At 49.6% G+C, this 16,339-nt stretch overlaps 2 protein-coding genes across 3 annotated transcripts in view; both read right to left on the bottom strand.

Moving 5' to 3' along the window:
- Positions 1 to 264: 264 nt before the first annotated feature.
- CHMP6 (charged multivesicular body protein 6) lies at positions 265 to 4,532 on the bottom strand. The gene is made up of 8 exons (XM_035568711.2): positions 4,394 to 4,532; positions 4,168 to 4,277; positions 3,702 to 3,789; positions 3,038 to 3,124; positions 2,859 to 2,924; positions 2,504 to 2,584; positions 1,862 to 1,916; positions 265 to 588 (listed from the first exon to the last, which is right to left on the bottom strand). The coding sequence occupies exons 1-8, from the start codon at positions 4,454 to 4,456 to the stop codon at positions 536 to 538; spliced, it is 603 nt and encodes a 200-aa protein (XP_035424604.1). The 5' UTR covers positions 4,457 to 4,532; the 3' UTR covers positions 265 to 535.
- A 1,740-nt stretch (positions 4,533 to 6,272) lies between these two features.
- RPTOR (regulatory associated protein of MTOR complex 1) overlaps positions 6,273 to 16,339 on the bottom strand; it is a 147,732-nt gene continuing 137,665 nt past the window's right edge. For both annotated transcript variants that reach the window (XM_035568718.2, XM_035568717.1), the window contains 5 exons: positions 14,261 to 14,388; positions 14,093 to 14,179; positions 11,115 to 11,231; positions 10,403 to 10,532; positions 6,273 to 8,864 (listed from right to left, as the gene is read on the bottom strand). In XM_035568718.2, the coding sequence (XP_035424611.1) occupies positions 8,796 to 8,864; positions 10,403 to 10,532; positions 11,115 to 11,231; positions 14,093 to 14,179; positions 14,261 to 14,388 (531 nt within the window). In that variant the 3' untranslated portion in view covers positions 6,273 to 8,795. The remainder of the gene's footprint in view (positions 8,865 to 10,402; positions 10,533 to 11,114; positions 11,232 to 14,092; positions 14,180 to 14,260; positions 14,389 to 16,339) is intronic.

A 16,339-nucleotide genomic window follows, 5' to 3' on the forward strand; every position in this document is an offset into this window, starting at 1 on the left:
GCCCCCACGGGTCCCTGCTCGTCCCAGGCAGCCTGATCTAGGTGAGGACAAGAAACATCAGCAGCTCTTCCACAAACAGAACCAGAAGAGGAGAAGCAGAGGGACAGAGGTGTGCGGACACCAGAAAGGTCAGGAGGGCTCACGAGCGCGGTGGCCCTAAGACAGCCACAAGCACTCCAAGGGAGGGCTTGATGGGGATTCTGTCAGAGCAAAGGCAGATTTACAACTGAAATCAAACCAACCGAACCTAAGAAAGCATTTGGCTTTGGAAGTTTGAGAGTTGTTATTTAATCCCGAGACAGCGCAGCTGAGTGAGTTCAGAATTTAAGTTACAAAAAAAGAAAGCACTAGAAAATAATCTTGATACAAGAGCAATAGTCAACCAGCTGAGGTTCCCCACCCTGCGCAGGGAATCCTGCTCCACAATCCGCCCAGCACAGCTGGGATGCTGCCAAGGCATTGCTTGTTCCCAGCACAGGCTGGGATGGCAAACTGTCCTGGGTGAAAGTTATGGGGGAATCCCCAGAAGTGGGAGTTAGGATGCTGCCACAAGCTCTGGTTTTGGCCTGTTCTTGATTGGTGTTGGTTCTGTGGAGGAAAAAGAAACTTGTTACAGAAACAGAGAACACAAGTAATCTCCAGAATCATCTCCCGAGGAAGAACTAAGACTCTCATTCCACTTCTCAAAAGAGCAACAAATGCTTGCACAGTGCCTGGAAAGTTACTGCGTTGTAAGTGTTCATTATAAATAATTCTACATATCCCGTTTGCCCCTCTTTTCCACAGCACTTCAAGAATTAAAACAGTTTCAGAATGTACCTGACACAACTTCAGCTAGCTCCCAGCCCAGAGAAACAGATCTAGAACAGCGATTCCTCAGAGGGCAGGGGGCGGGCAAGCTTTGTCTCCCCTTTGTCCCGACAACGCCAACCTAAAGCAGGCTCAGCCAGCTGCATGCTGCAAGGGCAGCTCGTATGTTATTTGGCCGTCCTGCGGTCACCACGCAGAGATGACAACTGATCCGCGTTTACTAAACAAGCACTACGACTAAACATCTCCCATACCCCAGATTTCTCCTGGACAGATTCCATGCAGAGGAAGCAGCTTAACAGCAGCCCCTGGGTTCCACAGGCCGGGATGAAAACCGGCTTCTGCTCACCCACCTCGCTGCCCCAAGTGCAGGCCCTGCCTTCAGCTTTTCAGCAGGGACAGCCGCCCGGTAACACTCTGCTTTAGGAGCCCTCTCCCCCTCCTTCACATCCAGCTGCACAGCCCCTGCTGCTGAGGCTTTGGGCCGCTCAGGAGGGAACACGGCATCACACCAGTTCTGCGGAGCTCACGCTCCAGCAGGCCTGGAGTTCTGGGGCTCCAGCGACCCTCATCCAGCCAGCTCAAAACCACTGTGGTCAGCTGAAGAAAGGTCAACAGAGCTTCAAACCATCACGAGTCCCACTGAAACCTTTTTTACTCCTCCTTTCCCCGCCCCGCCCAGTGTGAATGCTCCTATCTGTGGTCACCAAACATTGTCCTTGCATGCCAACACGCTGCGTTGACATGCTGGGGACCAGTCGAGTTTTGGATCAAGCAGAGGGCCAGGGAAAGAATCCCTCACAGAGCTTCGCAACGTGACACATCGCAGCTGGCAGCCTACCAGCAGGTCCAGAGCGTGACTTGGGAACGGCAGGTGCAAGTCACACAAGGGGGAACTCTTCCAGAGGAATGACTAGACGCTGACTAACAGAAAGGGACTAGGGCCTTGAGGCCTCTTAAGGTAAAGGTTCAGCAAAAAGGGGTTTGTCAGAGGCACTTACAGTAAGGAGAGGGTCTCCAAGTATTGCACAGAACCGAAAAGAAAGCATACCTGCGATCTCTTCCGGGAGTGGCTCAGAAGGAACTTCTGGAAGCTCCAGCTGTTCCTGCAAGACATTAAAGACAACACATGACACACACCCCACGTGCCAGGCGGCAGTCCCAGACCCCTGCACCACAGTTTTGTGCCAAGACTGTTTGGGAACAGAACAGTAATAGAAGAGACTTCACAGACAAACGGACATCTGCCCCCAGAACTGCGGGAAGGGTTATGGGTTTCAGCACTGCCCAGTAAGTGAAGCCAAACCAAGCCAGGTTTGGAGCCACAGGCAGCACAGAGATGGGTGGGAGTGATAACGTACACTGCTTTCTGTTTATCTGGGCATGACCCAGGACTTTCAAGATCTTCATCTGCTGAAGTGGAATAGCTCTCCAGTAAGAACAGAGATCAGCTGACTGTAACAGTTCGCAAATAAAAGTACAACCCTTAAAGTCATCCCATTTTAAATGACCCCCGTGTATGGAGCAATTAGCTTAATCTTTGCTGACACAGAAATTAGGCACAAACAGGTATAACTGATCTGTAGCAGAAGAAAAGCTGTCACGAGTGGTAAAAAGACACGTTCCCCTATTGCAAACAGCTTCCTGGAAACACATGCTGCAAATAATTATAAGAATATCAGATTAATCCTACCTGAGTAATAGTGTTTAATTCTTCTAGAATGGCATCTTCATCTTCCTCAGTCAGGCTGCCAGCCAGTAGCTCATCTATTTGCTATAAAAGTGAGAAAGAGACATATTGTAGTCAACAACAATGCACAGAAGCAACTCTGTGGCTTACAGCAGGATACGTGGATGTGGGAAATCAACATAAACACAGGCTGAAGGGGTACTCAGAAAACTAACAAACGTAATTTTTCTGCAGGCGACTAAGATTCAATTCCCAGCCTGATTGCCTGTTAAATAAGGCTGGGAACATACTGCACGCCAGAGGAATTCTGCGTGGCAGGCTGCCTCTGCTCACAACTGTTCGGGCACACAGTACATACCCTCTGGTACTCCACAGCATCTTGGGTTTCACCTATTATTCTTTCCACTTCTTCTATTGACATAACCTGAAGAGACAAAATTCGTGCGTAAGTGAGGCCTGCAGGGAGACAGCTGCAAACACCCAGGGCCCTGCCTAGTCCGAGGCAAGAGGACGCTCAGCTGAGCCGCTCACACATACCTGGTGCATCTTGTTCAGACATTCGTTGCCTATTTTCAGACCCTCGATGACCTTCATTTCGATCTGGGTGAACTCGATATCCTGGACCTGAAACAGGAAGGAGATGGGGAAGCATCACTGGCTGTCACAGCCCAGGTACAAACTCCCAAGATTCCCAGAGAAAATGCAAGGTGAAGAAGGTCAAGAGTCCCAAGAGAAGCCTAAATTACACCAGCAGCACAAAACATGCACAGAAAAACTTTTAACACAGGCAGGCGCAAAAGTATATCCAGCAGGCCTTTTTCTGGTTCTCCAGCTGACCATCTAAGCTGAGGCAGTAATTTCACTGACCACGCCAGAACAAATTCATCTGTTCCTAAAACCAAGGCACCAAGACAAACCAGAGGAAGTTTCTACTACAGCTGCCCGCACTGCGACTAAAGTTTTACTAACTTACCAAACTTGTATTTAACACGGAGCCTGCAATACAGACTCAAACCAAGCTCACGTCGATTCTTTAGAGAAGAGCCGTGGCACGAGGCTGATCTCAGAGAGCTGCGCTTTGCGCAGAGGACTCTGCCCCCAGCAGGACGTGGCAGCTACAAGGCAGTTACCCCCGCCCCAGGATGGCGCTCACCCCGCACGCAGCGGGCTGCCCGCAGGGACAGGCCCACCTCGCGCTTACCATCCGCTCCAAGTTGCTGATCTGGTTATCCGTTCTGTCCAGAAGCTGCTCTTGGTAGCGCTTCTTCTTCAGCAAGAGCAGGGCTTTTCTGGGGGAAAAGAAGAGCAGGACAACTCAGCACAGAAGAAAGCAGATGAGCCTAAAGAGGTCGCTTTAGGCGACGGTACTCGTTTAAACAGTTCTCGTTTTGTGTTTTTTCCAAAAGAGGAGAAACAAAATTGTAAATTAAACGCGAACTCTGAGCTGCTCCTGCAAACAATAAGGGTGAGCCAACTAATCAAGCGTAAATTGGCTACCTAGCACCTGGAAATGCAGGTGTATTTGGTGGGGACAGGGGGTTTATCGTGCAGCCACCCAGACCCGAGCCCGGCCACAAAGGGCAGAGGACGGATGGAAAAGAAGCCTCAGGGGACCCCCCCGCCAGCAGGGGCCGGGGCCCGCGGGGGCTCGGGGCCGCCCCACTCACTCTTTCTTGCCCTCCTTCAGCAGCTGCCGGGCCAGCGCTCGCTCCCGCTCCAGGTTGAGGCTGATCCGCTTCTGGTACTGCCTCAGCTTGTCGCGCTGCTGCTTCAGCTGCTGCAGGGACACAGCGGGGCCGCCGTCACGGCCGGGCCCGGGGCAACCGGGGCAGCCAGCGCCGCCTCACCGGGCCCCACCGGGCCCCACCGCCCCTCACCGCCCTCCCCCGTTACCAGCACGGCCTTGTCCTGCTCCGTGACGCGGCTGCGCCGCTTCCTCCCGAACAGGTTCCCCATGGCCCCGCCGCCGCCGCCGCCGCCGTTCGGCCCCGGCCCGGCCCGGCCCCGGGCGGCCCGGCCCGGCCTCCCCCCGGCCTCCGCCCCCCGACGGCGGCCGCGCAGGGCCCGGCCCCGCGGAAGGCGAGAGCGGGGCGAGGAGGCCGCGGGGGGGCGGTAGCGGGGCGCGGAAGGGAGCCGGGAGAGGGTTTTTTGGGGTGTGGAAGGGGCTGGGGGTGTGAGGGGGGGCTGTAGGGGATGGGGGGGTGTGGGGGGTTATAGGGCACCGGGGTACGGGGCTTGTAGGAAATAGGGGGTGTTGGGGGGGGGGGTAGGGGGTGGCGGGGTATAGGGGATGGAGAGTAGAAGGGGGGGTTATAAAAGAGGAAGGGGGTGATAGAGGGTGGGGTATAGGGGTTGGTGGCCATAGGGGGTGGGGGTGTAGGGGTTAGTGGCTATAGGGGTGGAGGTATAGGGTTAGTGGCTGTAGGGGATAGGGGGTTATAGGAGAAGGGTTACCCCCTTCATGGGGGGTTTATGGGACAAAGCATTCAGGGGATGGTGGGGGTAAAGGGGAGGGTGAGGGATGGGGGAGGCTGTAGGGGTTGGGACAGCACTGGGGGGTCTGTAGGGAAAGGGGGCTGTGGAGGATGGGGTGTATAGGGGATGGTGGCTGTAGGGGGTGTGGGAGCGGTGGGGAATGGGGGTGTATGGGATGGGGACTAAAGGAATGGGGGGCAGAGGATGGGGCAATAAAGTCATTGGGGGCGTGATAGGAGACGTGCTGGGGCAGGGGCAGCTGTGGGGTCCCTGTGAGGAGAGTGGGGGGGGTCCTGGGGTGGGGACAAAGGGGGCCCCTTCCCTGTTCTCCCACACAGGGAGGTGCTGCCGTGTCCCCACGCTCCCGTGTCCCCACACCTGGGATGTGTCTGCACGGGAAGGGCTCTGGCCCTGGGTGCTGGGTGTGGGCAGGACACGGGGCTGGTTTTCCTTCGTGTTTCACTTCCAGCAGCCGGGCAGGAAAAGTGCTGGTGGTCCCGCAGGCGGCGGCCATGGCCATCTCCGTCCCAGAGCAGGGAGCGCCCTCCCCACGTGCCGGAGCCTCGCAGATCCACTGGTGCGTCCCTGAGGCACCACGTCCGATCCCAAGGCCCCTGCATGTTGGAGCCCCCAGGGCGTGCACAGCTCGGGGCCTGGTGCTGTGCAGCCCCCTCGTGTCGCACTGCCTCTGCCGCGCCAGCCGCAGCGGGTTTTGGTCGCGTGGCGCCTGCGATACGGCACTCCCTGAAGTGATCTGAGCTCACTTAGACCACTGGGATTTGTGAGACAACACAGCAGAAAACGCCCCTTTTTCACCGCTGTGTTTTCCTCCCAAATCATCCATTGGCTTCTTCTGCACCACCCGTCATTCCCAAGTAAATTTTCACCTCTGGAGGCCGGTAGGAACTGGCTCTCACTTCCATGCTGCTGTGAACCCAGAGCAGCAGCCAGAGGCAACAACGTGAGCATCCCTCAAACGCAAGGAGCAAAGCCCCCCCCGAAGTCTCCTAATGCTGCCCTCCTGCTCCCCCATCAGCACCAGCCCCAGCTGCAGGGAGAGGGATTTACACCAGCAAATCCCTAGCGGCTCATAAGCAGTGACCTGGGCTTGTGCAAATCTCTTTTGCCCAGGATCTTGACGTGTAAGCGGTCTCTTTGTGTGCAAACAGCCCCAAATCACACAGTGTGCCACCTAAAAACATAATGTGGCTGCTGGACGCAGCTCTCCCTGCCTCTTACCCTGCAGCACTGCCCCCTCCCCACCTCCGCCCCAGAAAGTGATCCTCAGACTGTGAAGTATTTCTGCATTTATTTTTTATTAACCATTTATTTGTTTGTAATTGTTTTACTCTCACATTACAATTGTGTTTTGTTTTTTTTTTTAATATTTTTTTGTTTTTGTAAAATAAATAGAGATAAGTGAACTTTTAGGTAGGATGCTCTCCAGATCCTTGGTTAAACTTCATGATTGAATCTCTGCATCAGACCTGTGAAAATTCAGCCCACACACACGCGCTTAGATGAAAGCTAAACAGGCCCAGTTAGTTAAAAACCCATCTCCTGGCTGCACAGGCTGGTGGGGCACCCGGGAACGCTGGTGAGGAGCAGCAGCTTCCCACTGTGCACCTCCCCATCTTGCCAGGTATTTCTTGTTCCTTTGACAAATACACTGATACAAGTTAAAAATCTATCGTTTGTTTTTTAAGCTGTGTATGTTAATCGGTTATGTGTAGATCCCAAACTGCCCCCACGCCTGCCAGAAGCCCACTGCTGGCCCCGGCGGTGCGGGGCGCGCAGGGTGGTCGGAGGCTGGGGGCGCGTACCGCTGGGACAGGCTGGAGCAGCACAGGAGCAGCTCAGTGGGTCAGGAAGAGGCAACAGCTCTGTTAGACCATAATTAACTTTTGGTAACTCAAAAGTGGACTTCTAGGTAGTATTTCCTCAAGTTTAAAGCCTTTGATCCATCATCCTGGTGGCCCTCTGCCTCCCTGCTACAGGGGAACAGCAGCGGTGCTGAAGGGTAAGGACGCAGTGCCCAGCTTTTGGCTTCTCTCTGCCTCCACCGTTCATGGAACCTCACCAAATGAATATCCAGATGTGCATACAGCATTTCATATTCAGCTTCCCTGCAGCAACGCTGGAATAGCAACTGGGCCAATTCCTCTAACCCTGCATGGCCCAGCTGCCTCAATGCGCAGGGAACTGGATTATCTGGTACATAAGGAGCGGTGGTGGGTCAGATCCACTCTGCAGGTGCCGTGGCAAAGGTAAAGCCGCCATCCGCACAGTATGAGAACATTTCTCAGCCCTTCCCTCATTAGTATGTCCACCACCGTTAGCCTCGTTGCTGGCACAGTTTGCTGGGAGCCTGCAGACCCCAGTATATTGGCCAGAAGAAAAACCGGGGACTTTTGGATTTAGGAAGCCTACCTTTGTCAATGCAGTGATTTTTGCACAAGCGCAAGTTCTGTTCTTGGGCAGCTTAAATTGCACCACAGCAGCACTTGAAAGAAACCTGCCCTTTGGCTTTGCCTACCTCTTCCCCACAGTGACCTCCAGACACATCATGGACTTCAAGGGACAGAAACATTCATTATACAGACTCGGAAGGTGCAGATAATGGAACTGCCTTTCCCCTGGGTAGCTGGGATAAAGGTGTTTTGCTCTAAGCAGGACGACCTGCTGTCTTCCCTCTCTTTAGTGATTCTCTTGTGCTCAGATCACGTGTGGCTGGTTACACACCCAGTCCTTGCAGGGACACACAGACAAGCCACAGCCACGTACACAGTGTGTGTAGCTGCAGACACACAGCCACAAAGTGCACAAATACTCATGTCCATCACCTTGCTGAATATTAGCACGTTGGAGCGAGATGAAAGCCTGTGGCTTGAACCCGCAGCCTCCCCTGCCGGCTGGGCAGTTTCCAGGTTATCAAACGCGTTTGCAGAGTTCACTGTGGGCAGGACAGCGACTGCAGGAGTAACAGTGACAGAGACACCCCCGCCTGCACCAGCACCATGTGCTTGGGTGGAAAGCGGTTACTTCAGCGACTTGCTGGGATGACAGAGATGCTCGCGCTCTTTCTTCCCTCTTCCCTCTATGTGCACCCTTACGGTACGGTGGCATCCCGCTCTGCTCCCGTCACCTCCTCAAGCCACTTTCCTCAGGATCCCTGCCTTCCCTTGCCACCAAGTCGTCCTCTGTCTCTACTTCCACTGGAGGGGAAACTGCAGAGAGGATAAGGTTCACGCGGAGGAGACACGTCCCTGCCTCCCCTGCCCATGTTCAGGCAGCGCAGGAGCAGGCGCACGGTTCTGCAGGTGGGCAGCTTGGGTCTCGCTGCCCTGCCAGAGGAGTTGCTGTTTGGCACGGGGTAGGCAGCAGCTGGAGGGGTCCCGTGGTCAGCTCGGACGCACAGAGCTGTAGGCGAGTCCTGACTTCAGACCTCTGAGCAACCTACGCTCCAGCAAAACATGGAAACAAAGACTAAAACAAAAAGCCCTTTTCAAGGGTACTGCCTCATCCAGTCCAGAGCTCAGGAGCCGTGTTCCTAACAGAGAAGCCAACCACTGGAAACAAAAATAAAATGTTCCTTTTCTGTAGCTTTTAGAGGATAGAGCTGAAAAAAAAATAGGAGATTGTCTCTCTTCCCCTTGTCAAAATCATCAGTAGCTAAGTCAGGAAAAAAAAAGTTCAAGTTACGGGTTGCAGCAGCAGCCAACACTAAACATTCAAGTCGATAATTTCACTATGTACATTATAGGTGAGACACGGCCCTGCCCGCTGGGACTCCCTTCTCTGGTGACGCTGCCATGAGCCGTTATCTGATCCGCTTCTCCACTGAGTACACCGAGATGTAGTAGTCATTGCTTCCGACTGCCAGATGAGGCTGTGGAAAGAGCAAATCAGGGATAAACATACAGGTGTTACGCAGTAATGAGAGGCACATCGCAGGGAAAATGGTAACGGGTGACATTTTCAGCAGTAACACCCAGATGCTGGAAAACTCTTAAGTGCATCTGCCAACGCAGCTCTGATGACATTTTGCCAGGACCTACACTGTCGCAGCGAGCTCTGTGCCCATTTCAGCCAGCAGAAAAAATGATGGTGACTGTTAGTTGCCAACACCTAGCATGATTTTTCCAAACGACTGCAAATCTGCTAGTTAGGAACAGTTGCCTGGACTGAAAATTAACGTTCCCTCTCCTGAGAGGCCCAGGCACGATCCCGGCCATGGAGACCCGGGCTGGATAGGGCTTTGTGTGCTCACTTATTTAAAGAACAAAACATTTCAAATCATCAGCCACTTCCACCTTCGTCCCCCAAACTGGAGGACAGCAAAATCACCGCTAAGCTTTCTGCAAAGTGACTTTTCAACACCAAAGAGGAGATAAGTTCTCCTTTAAACCCCATTACCCTCAGGATGTAAAACATATGTGACCTTTGCAGAAAAACAGCTTTCCTTCTGCCTGCCCCGCTAATACCACATCAGAAGGTGGCATAGCTCTTCCCTCCTCTCCTCCAGGCCCTTTATCATTCCCACTGCTGTTTCCCATCACATATGAAGTATTTGTGTTCTGACTGGCAGGTTTCTAATACAACTCTCTCCCTAAATGCCTTCTCCTCCTGTTTTTCCTACCCATTCACATTGGTTTTCAATCGGTCTTTCAATCTCCTTTCTCTTATTCTCTTCTCTGTGTGAGCAGCAGTCCGTAATGCAGATGGGCACCTGCCTCCTAATTAAGTAGCAAACAGCTTCTCTAACAACTGACTGCAGAGCCACCTCAGCTATATTCAGAAATTTCCCTTTTACTCTGTTTTATTCTAGACTTTATCAGCTTATGCCTTTAAGTTTTGCAGATCTGTTTTTTTTTTTGACAGTTTTTCTACTGCACAGCATTAGGTCTTCCTACAGCCTTACATAAGCTACAGTGTAAAAGCAGCCCCAGAGACACAAGGGTGAGCCTACTGTCTACAAGAACAGAGGCACGGAATAAATAAGCACACAACATTTGGCACGCTGGAAGTGAGAGACTGCACCTCTCCACTCAGCTCCAGGCAAATTCACCTTGGAGGATTTCTGTGGCAAGAGACAGAGCTACACCAGGCGGCAGACCCGGAGTGATGGGAACAGTATACCAAGCTGACCCACAGGTAAAAAGGGCTCAGCAGCTGGGAGTCGTGTTCTGGTCTTAGCTGCACATCAGAAATGAGCAGCACTGGTGGCACCTGCAGCGTAGGCACCTGGAACAGGCTGGAGGACGAGCAATGAAGGACCCAGGCTGGAAGGGAGGCTCAAAGGACCTTCAGAAAACTAAGCTGGGACAGCACCTCTCTGTGCTGGGGGAGTCTCTGTGCCTTTCCCTCATCCAACACCAGCTTTAACTAAGAAATGCAAATTCCAAAGGCCAAAAAGAGAATACAGACCCAGTGAGGATGGAAAGCCAGGCAGCTGATAGCTCCAACTCTTTGTCCCATAAAACCATCGTAGTATTTGATATTGTTGATCAGCTCGCCATTTCCATTGTAGATTGCAGTGAACTGATTCATTGAGCCACTGGAAAGGAATTAAGAGAACATGATGTCATTGACAGTGTTGTGGTAACACCGGTGTTATTGCCCACAGCCCCTTTTTCAGCTGGGGAGACCTGAGCTCATCAGGCTAGTGTGCAAGGAACTCTTATAAGCAGTGAGATCGACTTCAGCTGAACCATGGCAACCTCAGTACAGAGAGATTTGCAGAAAGGCTTGAACCACAGCCCCCTGTTACACTGTGTGACCGAGAGAGAAAACATGAAAAGCTGATGTACGCGCTCACTGGAAGCAGATCCACCTGCAACCTCCAGGACACATGGATGCGGACCGGGTGCTGGTCCCCTGCTCCGTGCCCAAACACACACGTGCTGAATTTATACAGGGATCTGACATGGAAGTGAGGGACAGCATGCCATCACTCTGCTGGCAGTGGGATGCACTAAGGCATGGCGGGGATAAAATACCTGAACTGCAAACATGGGAACGAAACTGCATTTTTTATGGTGAGGTTAAAACGACAACAAAAAAACACGAATGATGTCTGCAGAGACAATTTGTCCTCTCTTTCCACTCCAGAGATGCAGGAGGTGAAACTGGAACTTACCACGCAAAGAGGTTGGCTTGTGGGTGAATGTCAAGAGCCGTCAGCCCTTTGACTATCTGAAGGACCTTCATGGACTCTGGCATCCGGGGGTCGAAGAACCGCACATCTCCGTTTACACTGCCAACACAGGAGTTTCACAATGTCAGGCTGTACCCGGACCAGATCCTAAAGCCCAGGGAACTCAGCCATATGCCTGTCTGCGAGCTGACCACCTGCATCAGAAAATTAGGATAGAGAAGACACGCACCCTTGCCTTCTCTATCAGCGCAGCTGAATTTCCACTGATGTCACTTTTATTTGGTACCATCCACAAAGCATTAAGAGCTGTGCAAACAGCCTGCCTCTGCCCTCAGGAGCGATCCATTAGTACTTTTATCACTTACAGCCCATCACTGAGTGCAAGTGCCTTTACTGTTATGTCATACCCAATACCCAAAGCTACATGTCAGAACCAAATTCCTTCTCCTTTTCACAGTAGGAAATTGTGTTAGAGAACTGTAACCAGATGGGATCTGCTGGTACGATCTATTATGCCAAATGCCTGGACACAGACGCATGTTCTTGCTGTCCAAAGTACTCTGTGGACCAGGCATAACAAATGTTGCTTAACACTCGGGCGATATGTCAATCCTATTAATGACTTTATCAGGGAAAAGACAGGGGGGAAAGCAATAACGGCAGTGACAAGATACTGCACTTAGTAGATAAAGCACTTTTCAAACACAAATGATTCGTTGTTGTTAAGAGATCTCTCTGAAATACATCAGTAGAATCACATCTGTTGGAAGTGAAGAGGATGCATCTTCCCCTATAGCCCTGGAACAGAGGGCTGAAGATTTTGCTATGATACATCTGCTCTTCCGTGCTTCTTAGAAGAGACTGGTGTAGGGAAAGACCCACAGAAATCATGGAAACTCAAGTCAGCGTCAACTCATCTGACCTTATTCTACTGGCAGCAGAAATAAGGCTTTTGGCACCACAACTTTTAAAGCGTTTCTTCCCTCCAAGTAGTATGACAAGATGACCATATACAACTACAGAGTTGTCACACTACAGAGTTAAGAACATCTGAAAGCATTAAGAAGCACATTGCCTTCAGTTTCTTCACCTCTGGAATATCTAATAGTGATCAAAAGGCTGTTATACAGGGTTACTTATATCATTATAAGAAGCTGCAACTCCAGCTGTCACATAATTAAATCCAAGACAAATTAAACTTCGGGTTTATTTCATTCCTAAAGACTGGATAGAAATATTATTTGAGAGAGATCAAATATACAGTAAATTCATTTAAAGCTTTGAACCTCAATATGATTGAAAATGGTTCAGAATATATCGGAAGACCATGTAAGAGCTTTAAAATGGAAACAAAATTCTGTGATGAGGGGACTACTTATGAGAACGTGGTTTTAAGAAAGCACAACCCAAGTGAACAATAACAGTCATGAACAAGTCAACAACAGCTAACTACTAAACCAGGATATTCAGGTGTTTAAGGACCTTTTCAGACAATGCTGTCAGCCTGACAGAAGCAGGACTGCTGATTAATTAGATGTAGCTTCCAAATGAGACATGGGGAAAGACATTGCCCTAATGTCCTACGTAACTGTGTGCTGTCGTTGTAGAGCTTGCCAGTAACTAGGAAACAAGCCTACCATACATTTGCCAGGTCCAAATTCTCCCACTATTCCACGAGTGTTTTGGGGGAAGTCACTAGTGAACTGCTGGAGAGTAGGAAAATGCTGTGGCGGCACAAGCACATAGATCAGAGAGGCTGAGCGAAACATCGCGTGGTGAACCACTGCTGAACGACAGAGAGACGCAGAACCCGGGTCTAAGTCACCCAGCCTGTCTTGCAAACTGCCATCCCTGGTCTGGATGAAAAGTTTCTCTATGATTCAGAGAATTACTCCACAAGCAATACAATGCCTTGAAGTTCTTTTTTAGGAAATAGTTATGCCAGGCCCTCTTACATCGTAACATTTGTTGGGTTTTTTTTGAACCTTGCTGTCAACTGAAGGCCAGTGAACTGGGATAAACTAAGAGTGGTGTGGTTTGTCTTAAACAGAGTTCCTTTGGGATGGGACCAGACCTGCCTTTTGAGGTATAACATTTTCTCATACTTTTTCAATCTTGAGACAAAGCATCATTTGTTCATGAGGGCACTGAGGAGAGGGAAAAAATGAGCCTTCAGATACAGGCTGGCCAAGTATACAAGCCTGACCCCTGGGATTGTTGAAAGAGATTACAGAAAGGAAGATTAAAAACTCTAATATGTGAGCTTGACAAATCTGTCAGCGGCATCACTTAAGCCCCTTTCTGAAAATCTTAATAATTTTTTGCCGGCCCATCCCCCACGCCAGGAATGTTCTGCACCCTAGAAAACTGTTTTGTTTTCGTTTTGTAATCAAGAAAAAGGGCCTCTCTGTGTGCAAACAGAGGTTTTGTGACAAGAAATTATATTCTGCTGTTCATTAATGGCCAAATGAGTATATGCTGCTCTCTATGCAGTATTTACCAGGCAGCAGAAATGGATTTATGTGTAGAAAATTGCTAAACAACAAAGTAATCCTGCACAGCAATATGCCCAACAGATGCAACATAAACCTCCTTCCCTCTCGTGTTCTATCTCAAATGACCCCACAAAGATGCTGGCAATCAAGAAGAACAACCATAAGATATGCTATATCTAGCTTAGGTTTCTGGTTCACTTGATTCCTCCCTCACATGCCTCGTGATAGTGATTTCAGCACAGATACCTTCTTGTTTACTCTCAAACCTAACCAACAGGCTTCCAAGGAAAGCTTCACATTTTTTTGCCTTCTCTCTACCACATTTGTGCAGGAGTTAATTATTGAAGCAAATGTCAACCTAAAAAGCTTTACGCTCTTACCTTCTGAAATACCAGAGGTGGATTTCAAACAGAAAAGCAAGCTGTGTTTAAGAGAACACAGCTCAAAGAGTAAAAGCTCTTTTACCTGACACTCATTATGTTGCCTTCAGGATGTTTCTGCAGGTATGCCTTCACCACCCAGGCTGTGTGCTCTCGGTAGGTCATGACACGGCTGGGGAACAAGCAGAGAGGAGAAACGTTGTGAAGGGAAGGTGGAGGAAATGCGAGGATCCCACCGAACCCGGGAAGTTACCATTCACTCAGAGCCATCCTCCTGTCAAACACGCGGATGGAGCCATCACCCAGCCCTGCCACGATTAGCGAACGATGAGAATCACACGAAAGGCTGGTCACACAGCTGTCCGCTCCGGTGGGGATGTCCTAAGGAGAAAGCACACAAAAGCCCAGTTGAGACCATGGTGTGTCTTCAAGTCTGCAACCCCAAAGAAAAGGTTCTAGAGTCAAGGAGCCAGACGCTCCCTGTGCCCTCCTCCTCTTCCATGCACCATTCTGTACATCAGTCCAAAACTAAACCAGTGTTAAACCCTGATCTGCGCTGGTGCAAAGCTTTTCTCCAGGCTCTCTGGATATGACCAGAAGCGAAGGAGTGGTGGCCCTGAGGATGGCGGTCGCTGCTGCTGTCCTGTATTAGAGCCACGCAGCCCACAGCTTGTCCCAAAGAGCCCAGAGAAAGAATTCCAGCAGAACCAGCTATTGGTTCTGGTTTATAAACCAAAACCAAGGCAAGGTCTGTTTTGTGAAGGAAAAGTTCATATTATTCTCTACTAAAAATATCTAATTAGTTAAAGTAAATGGCCAGAGGAATTATTACTCCATAAACCATCTTTTTTGGATATAAGTTTTGAATGCCATTGGAATGGCAGGCAGGATGCTAAATATTTGGAGGAGAAAAGTCAAGTAAGATGAATATACCTGTAGAAAGGAAAAACTCATAATGCCATATAAAAACACATATAAACCCAGACGCACAGTATGGTATAAGGCAATACTATCTACGAAAAATCTGCTGAAGGAACAAGGCTATGAAATGTCAGCCCTTTTTGTGCATCACATCAATGCCCAAACAACTTTCAGGAAATAATTCAAATGTCTCTTGTAGAAGAATCTACAGAAAAACCCTGAACAGCAGAATGCAAAACAGACCAAATGATTGATTTAAGAGAAATATTTCGTATGCAATAAACCCAGGTCTAATAAGGTTTTAATTTTTATTTTTTTTAGCACTTAGCTCTCTTCCTCCTTTCACCATTAGGATCATCACTGCACCTCTGCAGCACCCCGGTGTTTGCTGCAATGGGCCAAGTTGAGCAGGAGACAGCAGGACTGGCTGAGTGTGACCTCCCTGCCCTCCCAGCAAGGCAGCGACTGCTGCTGCAACAGCTCTGGTGCTCCTGAACAACGTCAGAGCCTTACAACACAATGAGCTGCCCAACTACAACGTGGTGCCACAAAACCTTTTACGCAAGATAAAACCAGCCGGTGCTGTGCCACTTATCAATCCTTGCATTAGGACCATGTGAGAGGAAGATTCAGGTTATCTCATTAAATGGCAGACACTGTGTGCATTAAAAACAAACAAACAAACATGGAAAAGGAAGACTGGAGCTTGCATGGACAGCTGTGCTGGGAACGTGTTGCACACTCTTATTCTGATGCTTGCTGCTTTCCCCCTTTCTACTTGCCATAAACAAAAGAATTATTTGGAATTATGTCTATGATGGGTATAAAGAAAAAAATCAATTGAAATAGGTAAAAACTAAGTAATATTGCAAAAGTAGGAGGACAATCAGGAGGCACGTTAGAACTGCATTAGCTAATTTCACACTTCAATCCTATTTTTGCTTCTGTGCATATTCACCTTTCCTAGTTGCTATTCACAGCCTTGGCTGAGTGAAGAAGCTGTTGGCTGGAGGCACCAAACTTCAGGGGCTGTTTTCAGACAGCTATTCTAACTGCCTAAAAGCAGATCATGTCTTTGAAGCAGAAACAAGCAGCAGAAGTGAAAATGAAGTACTTGCTTCTTCAGCTACATCCAAAGTGCTTCCAGAGGTTCACTTTTTTGCAGTTCAAAGAGTGGGAAGGCACCTTTATTAGCTTGGATTACACAGCTCTGCTGCTCTTTGTGCTGAATTTCAGTTTCCCAGTGTTACTGAGTCAGGAAGTTTCAATCACTTGAATTTCAACACAACCAATCTTTGTAATTAAAAAAGAAACAACGTGTTTTTAGATACTTTCAATACAATCATTAATCCTTGTCATTTAAAAGATTTTCACCTCCTGAATTTTGATGTTCCCTAATTTACATAGAAAA

Source organism: Cygnus atratus, chromosome 18 (genome assembly GCF_013377495.2).
Source record: "Cygnus atratus isolate AKBS03 ecotype Queensland, Australia chromosome 18, CAtr_DNAZoo_HiC_assembly, whole genome shotgun sequence".
In the NCBI taxonomy this organism is placed as follows: domain Eukaryota; kingdom Metazoa; phylum Chordata; class Aves; order Anseriformes; family Anatidae; genus Cygnus; species Cygnus atratus.

What these genes read in the sequence shown, in the direction of transcription:
- CHMP6 (XM_035568711.2), bottom strand. Translation starts at nt 4,456, where the DNA reads ATGGGGAACCTGTTCGGGAGGAAGCGGCGCAGCCGCGTCACGGAGCAG. An exon ending in ATGCTGTGGAGTACCAGAGG is followed by an intron (nt 2,585 to 2,858) that starts GTATGTACTGTG and finishes TCACTTTTATAG; the next exon opens with CAAATAGATGAGCTACTGGC. An exon ending in AATTAAACACTATTACTCAG is followed by an intron (nt 1,917 to 2,503) that starts GTAGGATTAATC and finishes AATGTCTTGCAG; the next exon opens with GAACAGCTGGAGCTTCCAGA.